Here is a 14,116-nt window from a genome sequence, read left to right on the forward strand (position 1 = left end):
GTAGAGGAATCCCTGCAGACTGGGGTAGATTGTGCCCGGGGATTGGGGTAGAGGAATCCCTGCAGACTGGGGTAGATTGAGCCCGGGGGGGGGGTGGCGTTGGGGTAGAGGAATCCCTGCAGACTGGGGTAGAATGAGCCCAGGGGGGTTGGGGTAGAGGAATCCCTGCAGACTGGGGTAGATTGAGCCCAGGGGGGGTTGGGGTAGAGGAATCCCTGCAGACTGGGATAGATTGAGCCCAGGGGTTGGGGTAGAGGAATCCCTGCAGACTGGGGTAGATTGACCCCGGGGGGGTTGGGGTAGAGGAATCCCTGCAGACTGGGGTAGATTGAGCCCGGGGGTTGGGGTAGAGGAATCCCTGCAGACTGGGGTAGATTGAGCCCGGGGGGGTTGGGGTAGAGGAATCCCTGCAGACTGGGGTAGATTGAGCCAGGGGTTGGGGTAGAGGAATCCCTGCAGACTGGGGTAGGTTGAGCCCGGGGGTTGGGGTAGAGGAATCCCTGCAGACTGGGGTAGATTGAGCCCTGGGGTTGGGGTAGAGGAATCCCTGCAGACTGGGGTAGATTGAGCCCGGGGGGGGTAGGGGTAGAGGAATCCCTGCAGACTGGGGTAGATTGAGCCCGGGGGTTGGGGTAGAGGAATCCCTGCAGACTGGGGTAGATTGAGCCCTGGGGTTGGGGTAAAGGAATCCATGCAGATTGGGGTAAATTGAGCCCGGGGGGGTTGGGGTAGAGGAATCCCTACAGACTGGGGTAGATTGAGCTGGGGGGGGGTTGGGGTCGAGGAATCCCTGTAGATTGGGGTAGATTGGGCCTGGGGGGGGATGGTTGGGGTAGAGGAATCCCTGCAGACTGGGGTAGATTGACCCCGGGGGGGTTGGGGTAGAGGAATCCCTGCAGACTGGGGTAGATTGAGCCAGGGGTTGGGGTAGAGGAATCCCTGCAGACTGGGGTAGTTTGAGCCCGGGGGTTGGGGTAGAGGAATCCCTGCAGACTGGGGTAGATTGAGCCCGGGGGTTGGGGTAGAGGAATCCCTGCAGACTGGGGTAGATTGAGCCCTGGGGTTGGGGTAGAGGAATCCATGCAGACTGGGGTAGATTGAGCCCGGGGGGGGGTTGGGGTAGAGGAATCCCTGCAGACTGGGGTAGATTGAGCTGGGGGGGGTTGGGGTCGAGGAATCCCTGTAGACTGGGATAGATTGAGCTGGGGGGGGGTTGGGGTAGAGGAATCCCTGCAGATTGGGGTAGATTGAGCCTGGGGGGGCGGTTGGGGTAGAGGAATCCCTGCAAACTGGGGTAGATTGAGCCCTGGGGGTTGAGGTAGAGGAATCCCTGCAGACTGGGGTAGATTGAGCCTGGGGGGGTTGGGGTAGAGGAATCCCTGCAGACTGGGGTAGATTGAGCCCGGGGATTGGAGTAGAGGAATCCCTGCAGACTGGGGTAGATTGAGCCTGGGGGGGTTGGGGTAGAGGAATCCCTGCAGACTGGGGTGGATTGAGCCCGGGGATTGGGGTAGAGGAATCCCTGCAGACTGGGGTAGATTGAGCCCGGGGATTGAGGTAGAGGAATCCCTGCAGACTGGGGTAGATTGAGTCCGGGGGGGTTGGGGTAGAGGAATCCCTGCAGACTGGGGTAGATGGAGCCCGGGGGTTGAAGATTACTTTCCTTACATTAGGGGTTTGGAATTCCTGCAGATTGGGGTATAGATGGATCCATGCAGATTGGAAATAGATTAGTTCCTGCAAATTGAGGGTCGATCTCCTCAGATTAAGGCTTTGGAATGTACCCTGCGAATTGAGGTAGGATGGATGTATACAGATTGGTGATAGATTGGTCTCTGAACATTGGAATTATATTGATCTTTACAAACTGGGGAGGGAAAACTGGGAGAAGTAAATAGGACCACACTGATTGGGGGACATGGAGTCCTGCACATTGGGAGGGTAAATAGGACCACACTGATTGGGGGACATGGAGTCCCGCACATTGGGAGGGTAAATAGGACCACACTGATTGGAGGACATGGAGTCCCGTACATTGGGAGGGTAAATAGGACCACACTGATTGGGGGACATGGAGTCCCGTACATTGGGAGGGTAAATAGGACTACACTGATTGGGGGACATGGAGTCCCGTACATTGGGAGGGTAAATAGGACCACACTGACTGAGGGACATGGAGTCCCGCACATTGGGAGGGTAAATAGGACCACACTGATTGGGGGACATGGAGTCCCGTACATTGGGAGGGTAAATAGGACCACACTGATTGAGGGACATGGAGTCCCGCACATTGGGAGGGTAAATAGGACCACACTGATTGGGGGACATGGAGTCCCGCACATTGGGAGGGTAAATAGGACCACACTGATTGGGGGACATGGAGTCCCGTACATTGGGAGGGTAAATAGGACCACACTGATTGGGGGACATGGAGTCCCGTACATTGGGAGGGTAAATAGGACCACACTGATTGAGGGACATGGAGTCCCGCACATTGGGAGGGTAAATAGGACCACACTGATTGGGGGACATGGAGTCCCGTACATTGGGAGTGTAAATAGGACCACACTGATTGAGGGACATGGAGTCCCGTACATTGGGAGTGTAAATAGGACCACACTGATTGAGGGACATGGAGTCCCGCACATTGGGAGGGTAAATTAGTTCCTGCAGATATAAAGATGTAGAATGTCTTTTTTCCCCAAAGAAATAAAAATTGTTTAAAAAGGGTGGGGCATGACTTCATTCATTTACTATTAGATTTCATGCAGAACAAGTACGGGGGCCTCATCTAGGAAAGGCGCAGAGTCTGATCTCAAATTAAATCTCAGGACAAAATCTCGACTAATAAACAAATTGTTTTTTTTTAAAATATCTTTGTCTAATATATTGGGGCTCAATCTCAATGGGTTTTACTGCGCAAATCAGCATTCTCTGACTATTTACTAATATCTGTTTCTACTCAGAAATAATGAGAAATGAGAGTGTGGAGATGTCAAGTGTTAACTGAATGCAAATGGCTGAAAAGAATGTGTGCAGCTGTGTGTGTGTCCGTGCATTTATGTACTGGAGTTTGTGTGTTTACATACAGGAATGTATATGCCTGGACATACATGGAGAAGTTAGGAGAATATTGTTTTATGCAGAGGATTCTTAGAACATGGAAACACTGAGGGAAGCAGAATCCATAATAGCTTTTAAAAGGGAAGTGGATAAATATATGAAAAAGGAAAGGAAATGGGGAAAGGGCAGGAGAATGGGACTCAATGGAGAGCTCTTTCAGTGAACAGCCCACAGGTACAAATGGCCGAAAGGTCTCCTTCTGTACTGTACAATTCTATAATTGTAAAAGTGTATTTGTGGCTTTACACACTGGGCGTGTGCATGTGCGCGCACGTATGAGTGTGTTTTTGCGCGTGTGCCCATGTATGTGCAATGCATATGTGCTTGTGTGCGCGCATGTGCTCATAGAATGCACGTGTGTTTACATATAAGCCTAGAAATTACTGTTGGTGATATTAATGGATGAAAGCTTTTACTACATTCCTCTGACCATTAATTTAACACAAAGGAATGTTATACAAACACATTAAACATTCATCCACTAATATTATAACAGTAATTTCTAGGCATAGAGAGTTGTGTGTGTATTATATGCTTATATATTAAATCAGGTGTGTACATTTCCAGAGATTAGTGTCAGTGGACAGACATACATTGGTGTTTATCTCTTAAGATGGTGTGTGTAAGACACAGGAATGCATGTTTGGTGTTTTGAGCAGTCCAATACCCTGATCTATTCTTTCGTCTACAGGCATCTCTGCAGACCCTGTCACAACCGAGAGAAAGCGAAGCGCCTTGGCCAGTATATCTGTCAGAAATGCCACCTCATCATCGACGAACTGCCACTGATGTACAAGAGTGATGCTTATCACGCTGATCATTTCAACTGTACCCACTGTGGGTGAGTTAGAATACCAACACAGTCAATACATAAGAGTATCAAATGTGGACCATTTAGAATACACGCCAATCATTACTCCCTATACCCACTGGGTCAGTTAGGATACCAACCCAATTATTACACTCTATACCCACTGTGTATCAGTTAGGGTTCCTACCTGATTAATACTCTCTAGACCCACTCAGTTAGGATACCCACCAATCATTAAACTCTATACCCACTGTGGGTCAGTTAGGATACCCACCAATCATTAAACTCTATACCCACTGTGGGTCAGTTAGGATACCCACCAATCATTAAATTCTATACCCACTGTGGGTCAGTTAGGATAACCCCCAATTATTAAATTCTATACCCACTGTGGGTCAGTTAAGATAACCCCCAATTATTACACTCAATACCCATGGTGGTTAAGATGATGGAACTGTCCATTACCTCAGTGTTGTTGTTTGCACGGAGCTCTGCTTACTGTGTCATTTGGGATGTTCATGGATATAGGTCTCTAGCTAATTATACTTATAATTATATCCATTCTGGCGCCACTTTTGGCCTGTGCTACCCAATCCTTTCCATTCAACGATTACCTTTCCACGATTGTCTGCTTTATCGCTCTGTTGACAGTGATTGGTCACAAGTCGTATGATTGGCCATGTTGCTTCCATCTATTGGGATGCCAGTTGCATGATTGGCCATGTAGCTTCCATCTATGCTGTAATTTCTAAAAAATATATATATTTTAGAAGTTTTAAGTCTGTTTGAGTTGTCACTGAGCACATGTCTCGCAATTTGTGACATTGCAGGAAGGAGCTGACTGCTGAGGCCCGAGAGCTGAAAGGTGAACTCTACTGCCTCCCCTGCCATGACAAAATGGGCATCCCGATCTGCGGAGCGTGCCGTCGGCCGATTGAAGGGCGAGTGGTGAACGCTTTGGGGAAACAGTGGCACGTTGAGGTAGGTGATCAATAGCAAATACTATCACTGAACTACAGGAATCGATCTGAGCACAATTGTAAAAGGGAATTACCCGAGAATGGAACACGTTAAGGCTTTGCATAGGCCTAGCCACCGACTCCATCCCTCTCCCTGGCCACTGTCTCAGGCTGAACCAGACCGAGGGCAATAAATGCTGGCCTTGCTAGCAACGCCTACATCCCGAGAATGAATATATATAAAATCCTGCCTAATTTAATGAGATTGTTCTGTTCCCTCTCCCGCAGCATTTTGTTTGTGCGAAATGTGAGAAGCCATTTCTGGGACACCATCACTTTGAACGAAAAGGACTGGCCTATTGTGAGAAGCACTACAACCAGGTATTTGTACTAGACACGCACCTATCTTTCACTTGCTTAACACTGTGTTGTAGGATTGTTATTGAATGTTCGACAGACTGTTACCGAAAGTGTTACTGGTACTAATTGTATTACTGATATTGCCAGCAAGTTACTTTGCGCAATATTCTGAATGTTGCGTGTGATACACGATCATGGGAACAGGAGGAGGCCATTCAGCCCCTCAAGCCTGTTCTGCCACTCAGTGAGATCATGGCTAATCTGTATCTTAACTTCATCCAACCGCCTTGGCTCCATAACCCTTTAAACCTTTGGCTAGCAAAAATCTATTGATCTCAGATTTTAAATGATTAATTGAACCCCAGCACCTACTGCTTGTTGTGGGAGAGAGTTCCACACTTCAACCACACTTTGCATGAAGAAGTGTTTCCTAATTTCTCTCCTGAATGGCCTGGCTCTGATTTTAAGGTTATGTCCCTTTGTCCTAGACTCCCCCACAAGCAGAAAAAATTTATCTCTATCTACCCAATCAGTTCCTTTCAAAACCCTAAAAACTTCAATCAAATCACCCCTTAGCCTTTTATAGTCCAGGGAATACAAGCCTAGTTTATGTAATCTCTCCTCATAATCTAACCCCTGAGCCCTGGTAACATTCTGGTGAACCTGCGCTGCTCTCCTTTCGAGGCCAATATATCCTTTCTAAGGTGCAGTGCCCAGAACTGTACACAGTGTCCAGATGTGGTCTAACCAGGGCTTTTTACAGCAGTAGCCAAACTTCCTCCCCTTTATATTCTAGCCCGCTAGTTATAAAGGCTAACATTCCATTAGCCTTTTTGATTTTTTTGTTACCTGACCACTACATTTAAGTGATCTGTGTATATGGACCCCTAAATCTCTTTGGACCTCCACAGTTCCTAGCTTTTCGCCATTTGAATAATACTCAGATCGATCCTTTTTTGGTCCAAAGTGGATGACCTCATTACCTGCATTGAAATCCATCTGTCACAGTTTGCCCACTCACTTTATCTATCAATGACTCTTTGATCTCCATGTTATAATATTCCTTTGTATGTTATTCCCACAGAAATATTAACTTTTTTTAAATTGTTTATGGGATGTGGGTGTCACTGGCAAGGCCAGCATTTATTGCCCATCCCTATCTGTACATATTAACACTCTATATAGGGAACAAAGACATTTTATATATAAATGGATTAAACCATTTGATGCTAATATCGCACAGTGTAATTTTCAGCCTGATATTACTTACATTATACTAATTGATGTGGAACATTGCCAGGTTAGCTATCTTGCCAGCTGTTATTGTGAGTGTATGACTGGTTTGGGATCCTGTTGATGTCACTGGTTTGGTATTGCTGTTCACCATGTTACTGACTGTAGCGATATATTTCTGACTGCCATTTGCTATGTTGCTACCTGATTTGATCTGTACTACTGACCGTTATAATCTGTATTGCTGATTGTTACTATCTGCGTTACTGACTGCTACTGACACTATTACTGGCTGTTATTGACTCGTATTGACCATTACTAATACTGTTGTTGGCATTTAATGACTATTATTGACTGTTCCTGACTGTCATTGAGTGCTACTGACCATCACTGCCTGTTAGTGATTAATAATGACTGTTATTAGTTGTTAATAAGTGTCAGCTTGGCTCAGTTGGTAGTACTCTTGCCTCTCAGTCAGAAGGTTGTGTGTTCATGCCCCACTCCAGGACCTGAGCACATAACCCAGGCTGGCATTTCAGTGCAGTACTGAGAGAGTGCTGCACTGTTGGAGAATTGAATTGAACTTATCCCTGATCAATTTCTTCAGTTAATAAGCTGATTTCCTGACTTAACAAGCTCTTTTTCTGTTGGGCTAATGTGATTGGTATAACTCCCTTACTTTGTTAGCTTATCAGTAGTTTTGCTTTTGTTGCATATAATTGCTATAGTACCAAGTTAAACCTTTAGTTATAAGGCTGTCTTTGATTCTATATCATTTAGTACCAGTCAACCTGATTCTACGGAAACCCCAATTAAAAAGGATGATGTGTACCCTTTCTACGACTAACTATTGTTCTCGAAACTTATCAACAATGAATATAAATCTTGAAACTTAGGAACCAGTACCTACTGGCACGTCTGTAATACAGTAATGTAACTGACTGTAATACGATAATGTTACTGTAATACAGTAATGTAACTGACTAATACGATAATGTTACTGTAATACAGTAATGTAACTGACTGTAATACGATAATGTTACTGTAATACAGTAATGTAACTGACTAATACGATAATGTTACTGTAATACAGTAATGTAACTGACTGTAATACGATAATGTTACTGTAATACAGTAATGTAACTGACTAATACGATAATGTTACTGTAATACAGTAATGTAACTGACTGTAATACGATAATGTTACTGTAATACAGTAATGTAACTGACTAATACGATAATGTTACTGTAATACAGTAATGTAACTGACTGTAATACGATAATGTTACTGTAATACAGTAATGTAACTGACTAATACGATAATGTTACTGTAATACAGTAATGTTTACAGTGGTACGGTGGCAGTGGTTATGCTACTAGACTAGTAATCCAGAAGCCTGAACTAATGATCTGGAGACGTGAGTTCAAATCCCACCATGGTACCTGGGGAATTTAAATTCAGTTAATTAAATAAATCTGGAATAAAAAGCTAGTATCAGTAATGGTAACCATGAAACTACCGGATTGTCGTAAAATCCCACCTGGTTCACTAATGCCCTTTAGGGAAGGAAACTTGCTGTCCTCACCCTTAATGTGACTCCAGTCCCACAATGTGGTTGACTCTGAAATGGCCTAGCAAGTCACTCAGTTGTACAAGGCGGCTCACCACCACCTTCTCAAGGGCAATTAGGGATGGGCAATAACTGCTGGCCTTGCCAGCGATGCCCATATCCCGTGAATGAATAAATAAAAATGTTGCTGACTGAGCTGATACTTTTAATACTGAACAATCCCCAATCCCCAGAGTCATCTGAGTTTCGATGATTCTCATCCTCTGTCTGCTTGTTTCATTTCTACAGTTGTTTGGAGATGTTTGCTATCACTGTAACCATGTGATTGAGGGAGATGGTAAGTACATCCTTCTGTACCAAGTCAGTGAATTATCCTGTGATCTATTATCTGCACACAAATAGAGAATAATTCTCTTCACAACTATCTGTCTGTTTAATGTTCGTCACACAATTGTTTCACTGTAATGGCAGTTCCCGCCCCTCCTGTTCCTGTTCCCATCCCCTCTCCTGTTCCCACCCCTCCTGTTCCTGTTCCCATCCCCTCTCCTGTTCCAAACCCTCCTGTTCCTGTTCCCATCCCCCCTCCTGTTCCTGTTCCCATCCCGCCTCCTGTTCCTGTTCCCATCCCCCCTCTGTTCCCATCCCGCCTCCTGTTCCTATCCCTCCTATATATAAATGGCATAGAATAGTACAGCACAGGAGGAGGCCATTCGGCCCATCGAGTCTGCACCGGCCCTTTCGGAGAGCAATCCAGTTAGTCCCACTCCCCGATCTTTCCCAATATCCCTACAATTTTTTCTCCTTCAAGTATTTATCCAATTCCCTTTTGAATCTGCCTTCGCCACCCTATCAAGCAGTGCATTCCAAATCCTCACCACTCGTTCTGTTAAAAAGGTTTTTCCTCATGTTGTCTCTGGTTCTTTTGCCAATCACCTTAAATCTGTGTCCTCTGGTTATCGACCCTCCAGCCATTGGAAACAGTTTCTCTTTATTTATTCTATCTAAACCCTTCATGATTTTAAACACCTCTATCAAATCTCCTCTTAGCCTTCTCTGCTCCAAGGAGAACAACCCCAGCTCCTCCAGTCTATCTACGTAACGAATCCCTCATCCCTGGAATCATTTTAGTAAATCTTTTCTGCACCCTCTCCAAAGCCTTTACGACCTTCCTAAAGTGCGGTGCCCAGAATTGGACACAATACTCCAGCTGGGGCTGAACTAGTGTTTTATATCGGTTCAGCATAACTTCCTGTCTTTTGTACTCTATGCCTCTATTTATAAAGCCCAGGATCTCATATGCTTTAATTAACTGCTTTGTTAACCGGTTCTGCTTCCTTCAAAGATTTGTGCACAAACACCCCCAGATCTCTCTCTTCGTGCACCCACTTAGCTTGTATTGTCTCTCCTCATTCTTTCTACTAAAATGTATCACCTTGTGGCGACACGCCACCACTGGACATAATCCGCTCACGGCGGCACGGACAGTTTAAGCAGACGCCCCCAGCCAGGGGCCCTTTCCTCCAGCAACTTGTTTCCCGCAGGGACAGGCTGCCGGGAGCACTTCCTGTCTGGGAAGTATTTAAGTGGATGCGCGGGCTTTTCCAGTTCCTCTTTGCCATGAGGTAGAATAAAAGCAGTTGTGTTTTACTAGCTCTGGTCTCGACTCCCACGTTTGCCGCGGTATCTCAACACTGGTGACCCCGACGCTCAGGACGAATCCTAAGCTAGCATGGCGGATACAAACGCAGTCACGGTTAAATTACCGGACTTTTGGGAGAACCTGGCCGAAGCCTGGTTTGTTCAAGCTGAGTCCAGATTCCGGCTGAAACACATTACAGTCGACGCCACAAAGTACGACTACCTCGTCTCCTCTCTCACCTACGCCACAGTCCCCAAGGTTTGGGCAGCGCTGCAGAATCCACCACCGGAAGGCAAGTACGAACATCTGAAGGCTGCGCTCCTTAAAAAATTTCAAACGTCCTCTTACCAGCGCCACTGCCAACTCCTTGACCTCCCTGGCCTTGGTGACGCTTCACCATCAGACCTGCTTTCCCACATGCTGTCCCTCTCGGACGACAAAAACCCCGGCGCCCTCTTTCGCACGCTTTTCATTCGGCAGCTCCCCGCCAGCATCTGCCCGCTCATTGTGGAGTCTGGCTCCACGGACCTGAATGACATAGCCGAAAAGGCCGACCGGCTGCTCTCTGCACAGTCTGCTCGCGACGTCGCGCCCGACCTCACGGCAACGACCACGCGGTCTTCCCGGCCCACTACGCCCGACCGCCCTACCACTCCGGGTCACTGCTACTACCACACCCGTTTTGGCACTAGAGCCCAACGCTGCACGCCACCGTGTACTTTCAAACCCCCCCCCGCACCGGCCCCCGCGATGGCCGCGGGGCAAAAGGGGCCTCTACTGTACGTCACCGACGACAGAACCAACCGCCGATTTCTGTGCGACACAGGGGCCCAGCACAGCATCACCCCCACCTCCGCCCTCGAAATCCAACGCGGCACACGGGGTATCACGCTGGCCGCAGCCAATGGCTCTGACATCCGCACATATGGCACCCGCATGGTCACGCTCGACCTCGCGGGCCGCCGCTACCGCTGGGAGTTCCTCACAGCCAAGGTCCTCTGCCCACTCATCGGCGCAGACTTCCTACGCGCCCACGGCCTCCTTGTCGACATTCCGAGGCACCGCCTCGTCGACATCAACACTATGGCCCCCATCCCCGGCGCATTTACCCCGGCCCGTTCGGCCGGCCTGACGACCTACTGCCTCGCCAGAGCCACGGACGACTACTCGGCACTCCTAGCCGAGTTTTCCGCCCTCACTAACCCGACCTTTTCGGCCAAAGCCGCCAAACACGGTGTGGAGCACTATATCCCCACCACCGGCCCCCCAGTTTCTGCCCACGCCCGCAGACTCAACCCGGCCAAGCTGGAAATCGCGCGGGCCGAGTTCACCACCATGGAACAACTCGGCATCATCCGCCGCTCCAGCAGCCCTTTGGTCTCGCCCCTCCACATCGCCCCCAAGCCCGGCGGAGGCTGGCGCCCTTGCGGGGACTACCGCCGCCTCAACGACGCCACCACCCCCGACCGATACCCGGTGCCACACATCCAGGACTTCTCGGCCCGACTGGCCGGACAAACCGTCTTTTCCAAAGTCGACCTGGTGCGCGGTTACCACCAAGTCCCCGTACACCCCGCGGACATCCCCAAAACGGCCGTCATCACCCCATTCGGCCTGTTCGAGTTCCTGAGGATGCCCTTCGGCCTCAAGAATGCAGCACAGGCTTTCCAGCGCCTTATGGACTCAGTCCTCCGGGACCTAAACTTCCTATTCGTCTATCTAGACGACATTCTCGTGGCCAGCTCCCCCAAACAGGAACACCTCGAACACCTTCGCATCCTGTTCGGGCGCCTAGCCCAACACGGGCTCATCCTCAGCCCGGCGAAGTGCCAATTCGGCCTAACCGAGATCGATTTTCTCGGTCACCACATCACCCCTGCTGGGGCCGTCCCCCTGCCCAACAAGGTGCAGGCCGTCCAGCAATTCCCCCACCCCACAACCATCAAGGGCCTCCAGGAGTTCCTTGGGATGGTGAACTTCTACAACAGGTTCATCCCCAGAGCTGCAGCCCTCATGAAGCTCCTATACGACTCCCTCCGAGGTAAATCCGGCAAGATGGACGTAGCCTGGACCACTGACACGTCAGCCGCCTTCGACGACCAAAAACGCGCTCGCCGACGCCACCCTGCTCGCGCACCCGAGGGCCGATGCCCGGGTCGCGCTCACCACCGACGCCTCCGACCACGCGGTCGGCGCCGTGTTCGAGCAGTGGGTCAATGGCGCGTGGCAGCCACTTGCCTTCTACAGCCGCCAACTGCGCCCCCCGGAGGTCAAATACTCCACTTTCGACCGCGAGCTTCTCGCGCTCCACCTGTCGGTCCGCCATTTCAGGTTCCTCCTGGAAGGCCGCCCCTTCACCGCGTACATGGACCACAAGCCGCTCACATACGCGATGGCCAAGCACACCGAACCCTGGTCCGCTAGGCAGCAACGCCAGCTCGCGGCCGTGTCCGAGTTTACTATGGACCTCCAGCACGTCTCCGGTAGAGACAACGTTGTCGCCAACTGCCTTTCCCGTCCCGCCATCTGCGCGAATCACCTCGCGGTCGACTACGCGCAACTAGCAGCAGCCCAGCTCACGGACCCAGACCTCCTCTCGGCGTCTACCAGCCTGCCAGGGCTACGCCTAGTCAAGGTCACGCACGGGCCCGAAGCCACGGCAGTCACTTGCGACGTCTCACTCGGCCAACCCAGGCCGGTCGTCCCTGCAACCTGGTGCCGCCGCATCTTCGACGCGCTCCACGGGCTCTCCCACCTGGGTTCCCGCGCATCCGTCAAACTCCTCTCCCAGCGTTTCGTCTGGCGCGGCCTCAGCAGAGATGTTCGGACTTGGGCCACCTCCTGCCTCGCCTGCCAACGGGCTAAGGTACAGCTGCACACAAAAGCACCCCTGGGAGACTTCGAGGTACCCAGCCACCGCTTCGACCACGTACACGTCGACATCGTCGGTCCCCTGCCGCCATCGCAAGGCCAAACTTATCTCCTCACGATGGTCGACCGCTACACACGCTGGCCTGAGGCAGTGCCGCTGACCTCCACCACCACAGCCGACATCGCCAGGGCGTTCGTTAACACCTGGGTTGCGAGGTTCGGCGTACCGGCCGACATAACCTCCGACAGAGGCGCCCAGTTCATCTCCGAACTCTGGACAGCCACAACACGCAACCTCGGGGTGACGCTCCACTGAACCACGGCGTACCACCCGCAGGCCAACGGGCTTTGTGAACGCTTCCACAGGTCACTCAAGGCCTCACTCCGCGCCGGCCTGCAGGACAGTACCTGGACTGACCGCCTACCGTGGGTGCTACTAGGCCTACGCACCGCGGTCAAAGAAGACCTCCAGTCCTCGGCAGCGGAGTTAGTCTACGGACAACCGCTGCGCGTCCCAGTCGAATTCCTTCCGGAGGCTACCACGCCTTGGTCGGCCGAACAGCAGCGGCTCAACTCTTTCTCTTCCGCTCAGCAGTTCACCCCACTTCCGGTCAACCGACACGGCGAACTCGCACCTCACGTCCCGCCAAATTTACAGCAGGCGCGCTTCGTCTTCGTGCGACACGACGTGCACCGCGGGCCCCTGCGACCCCCGTACGACGGACCGTACGAGGTACTACAAACCGGGGACAAGGTCTTCAAGCTGCGACTCGGCGACAGGGTCGACACAGTCTCCATCGACCGGCTCAAACCAGCACACACAGAACCAGGGGAACAGGTCCCCGTGGCCCGGCCTCCAACTAGAGGCCGTCCCGCCAGCAAGCCAGCGCAGCCAGCGGCGAACCACCCGGCCGCACCAACTAGACCGGCGACCACTCAGAGCCGCTGTGGCAGAACCATCAGACCACCGTCACGACTCGTCCACTCCTCCTAAGCGGATTCTGGGGGGAGCTCTGTGGCGACACGCCACCACTGGACATAATCCGCTCACGGCAGCACGGACAGTTTAAGCAGACGCCCCCAGCCGGGGGCCCTTTCCTCCAGCAACTTGTTTCCCGCAGGGACAGGCTGCCGGGAGCACTTCCTGTCTGGGAAGTATTTAAGTGGATGCGCGGGCTTTTCCAGTTCCTCTTTGCCATGAGGTAGAATAAAAGCAGTTGTGTTTTACTAGCTCAGGTCTCGACTCCCACGTTTGCCGCGGTATCTCAACAACCTCACACTTTTCTGCGTTGAATGTCATCTGCCATGTGTCCGCCCATTCCACCATCCTGCCTATGTCCTCTTGAAGTCCTGTTCCTCACTGTTTACTACACTTCCAAGTTTCGTGTCTTCTGCAGATTTAAACATTGTGCCCTGTACCCCAAGTCCAAGTCATTAATGTATATAAAAAACAGCAGTGGTCCTAGTACTGAACCCTGGGAAACGCTACTGTATACCTCCCTCCAGTCTGATAAACAGCCATTCACCACAATTCTCTGTTTTCTATCCC

At 50.5% G+C, this 14,116-nt stretch overlaps 1 protein-coding gene across 1 annotated transcript in view; it reads left to right on the plus strand.

Annotated features, from left to right (window-relative positions):
• Positions 1-3,775: 3,775 nt before the first annotated feature.
• The window catches only part of LOC147116083 (LIM and senescent cell antigen-like-containing domain protein 2), a 79,219-nt gene continuing 68,878 nt past the window's right edge, over positions 3,776-14,116 (plus strand). Inside the window, exons 1-4 of the mRNA XM_085990794.1 lie at positions 3,776-3,964; positions 4,765-4,915; positions 5,182-5,274; positions 8,346-8,394. Coding sequence (XP_085846920.1) covers positions 3,912-3,964; positions 4,765-4,915; positions 5,182-5,274; positions 8,346-8,394 — 346 coding nt within the window. The 5' untranslated portion in view covers positions 3,776-3,911. The remainder of the gene's footprint in view (positions 3,965-4,764; positions 4,916-5,181; positions 5,275-8,345; positions 8,395-14,116) is intronic.

The sequence above is a fragment of the Somniosus microcephalus genome, chromosome 6 (assembly GCF_052327205.1).
Source record: "Somniosus microcephalus isolate GS21.2 chromosome 6, FLI_Smic_1.0, whole genome shotgun sequence".
Lineage (NCBI taxonomy): Eukaryota > Metazoa > Chordata > Chondrichthyes > Squaliformes > Somniosidae > Somniosus > Somniosus microcephalus.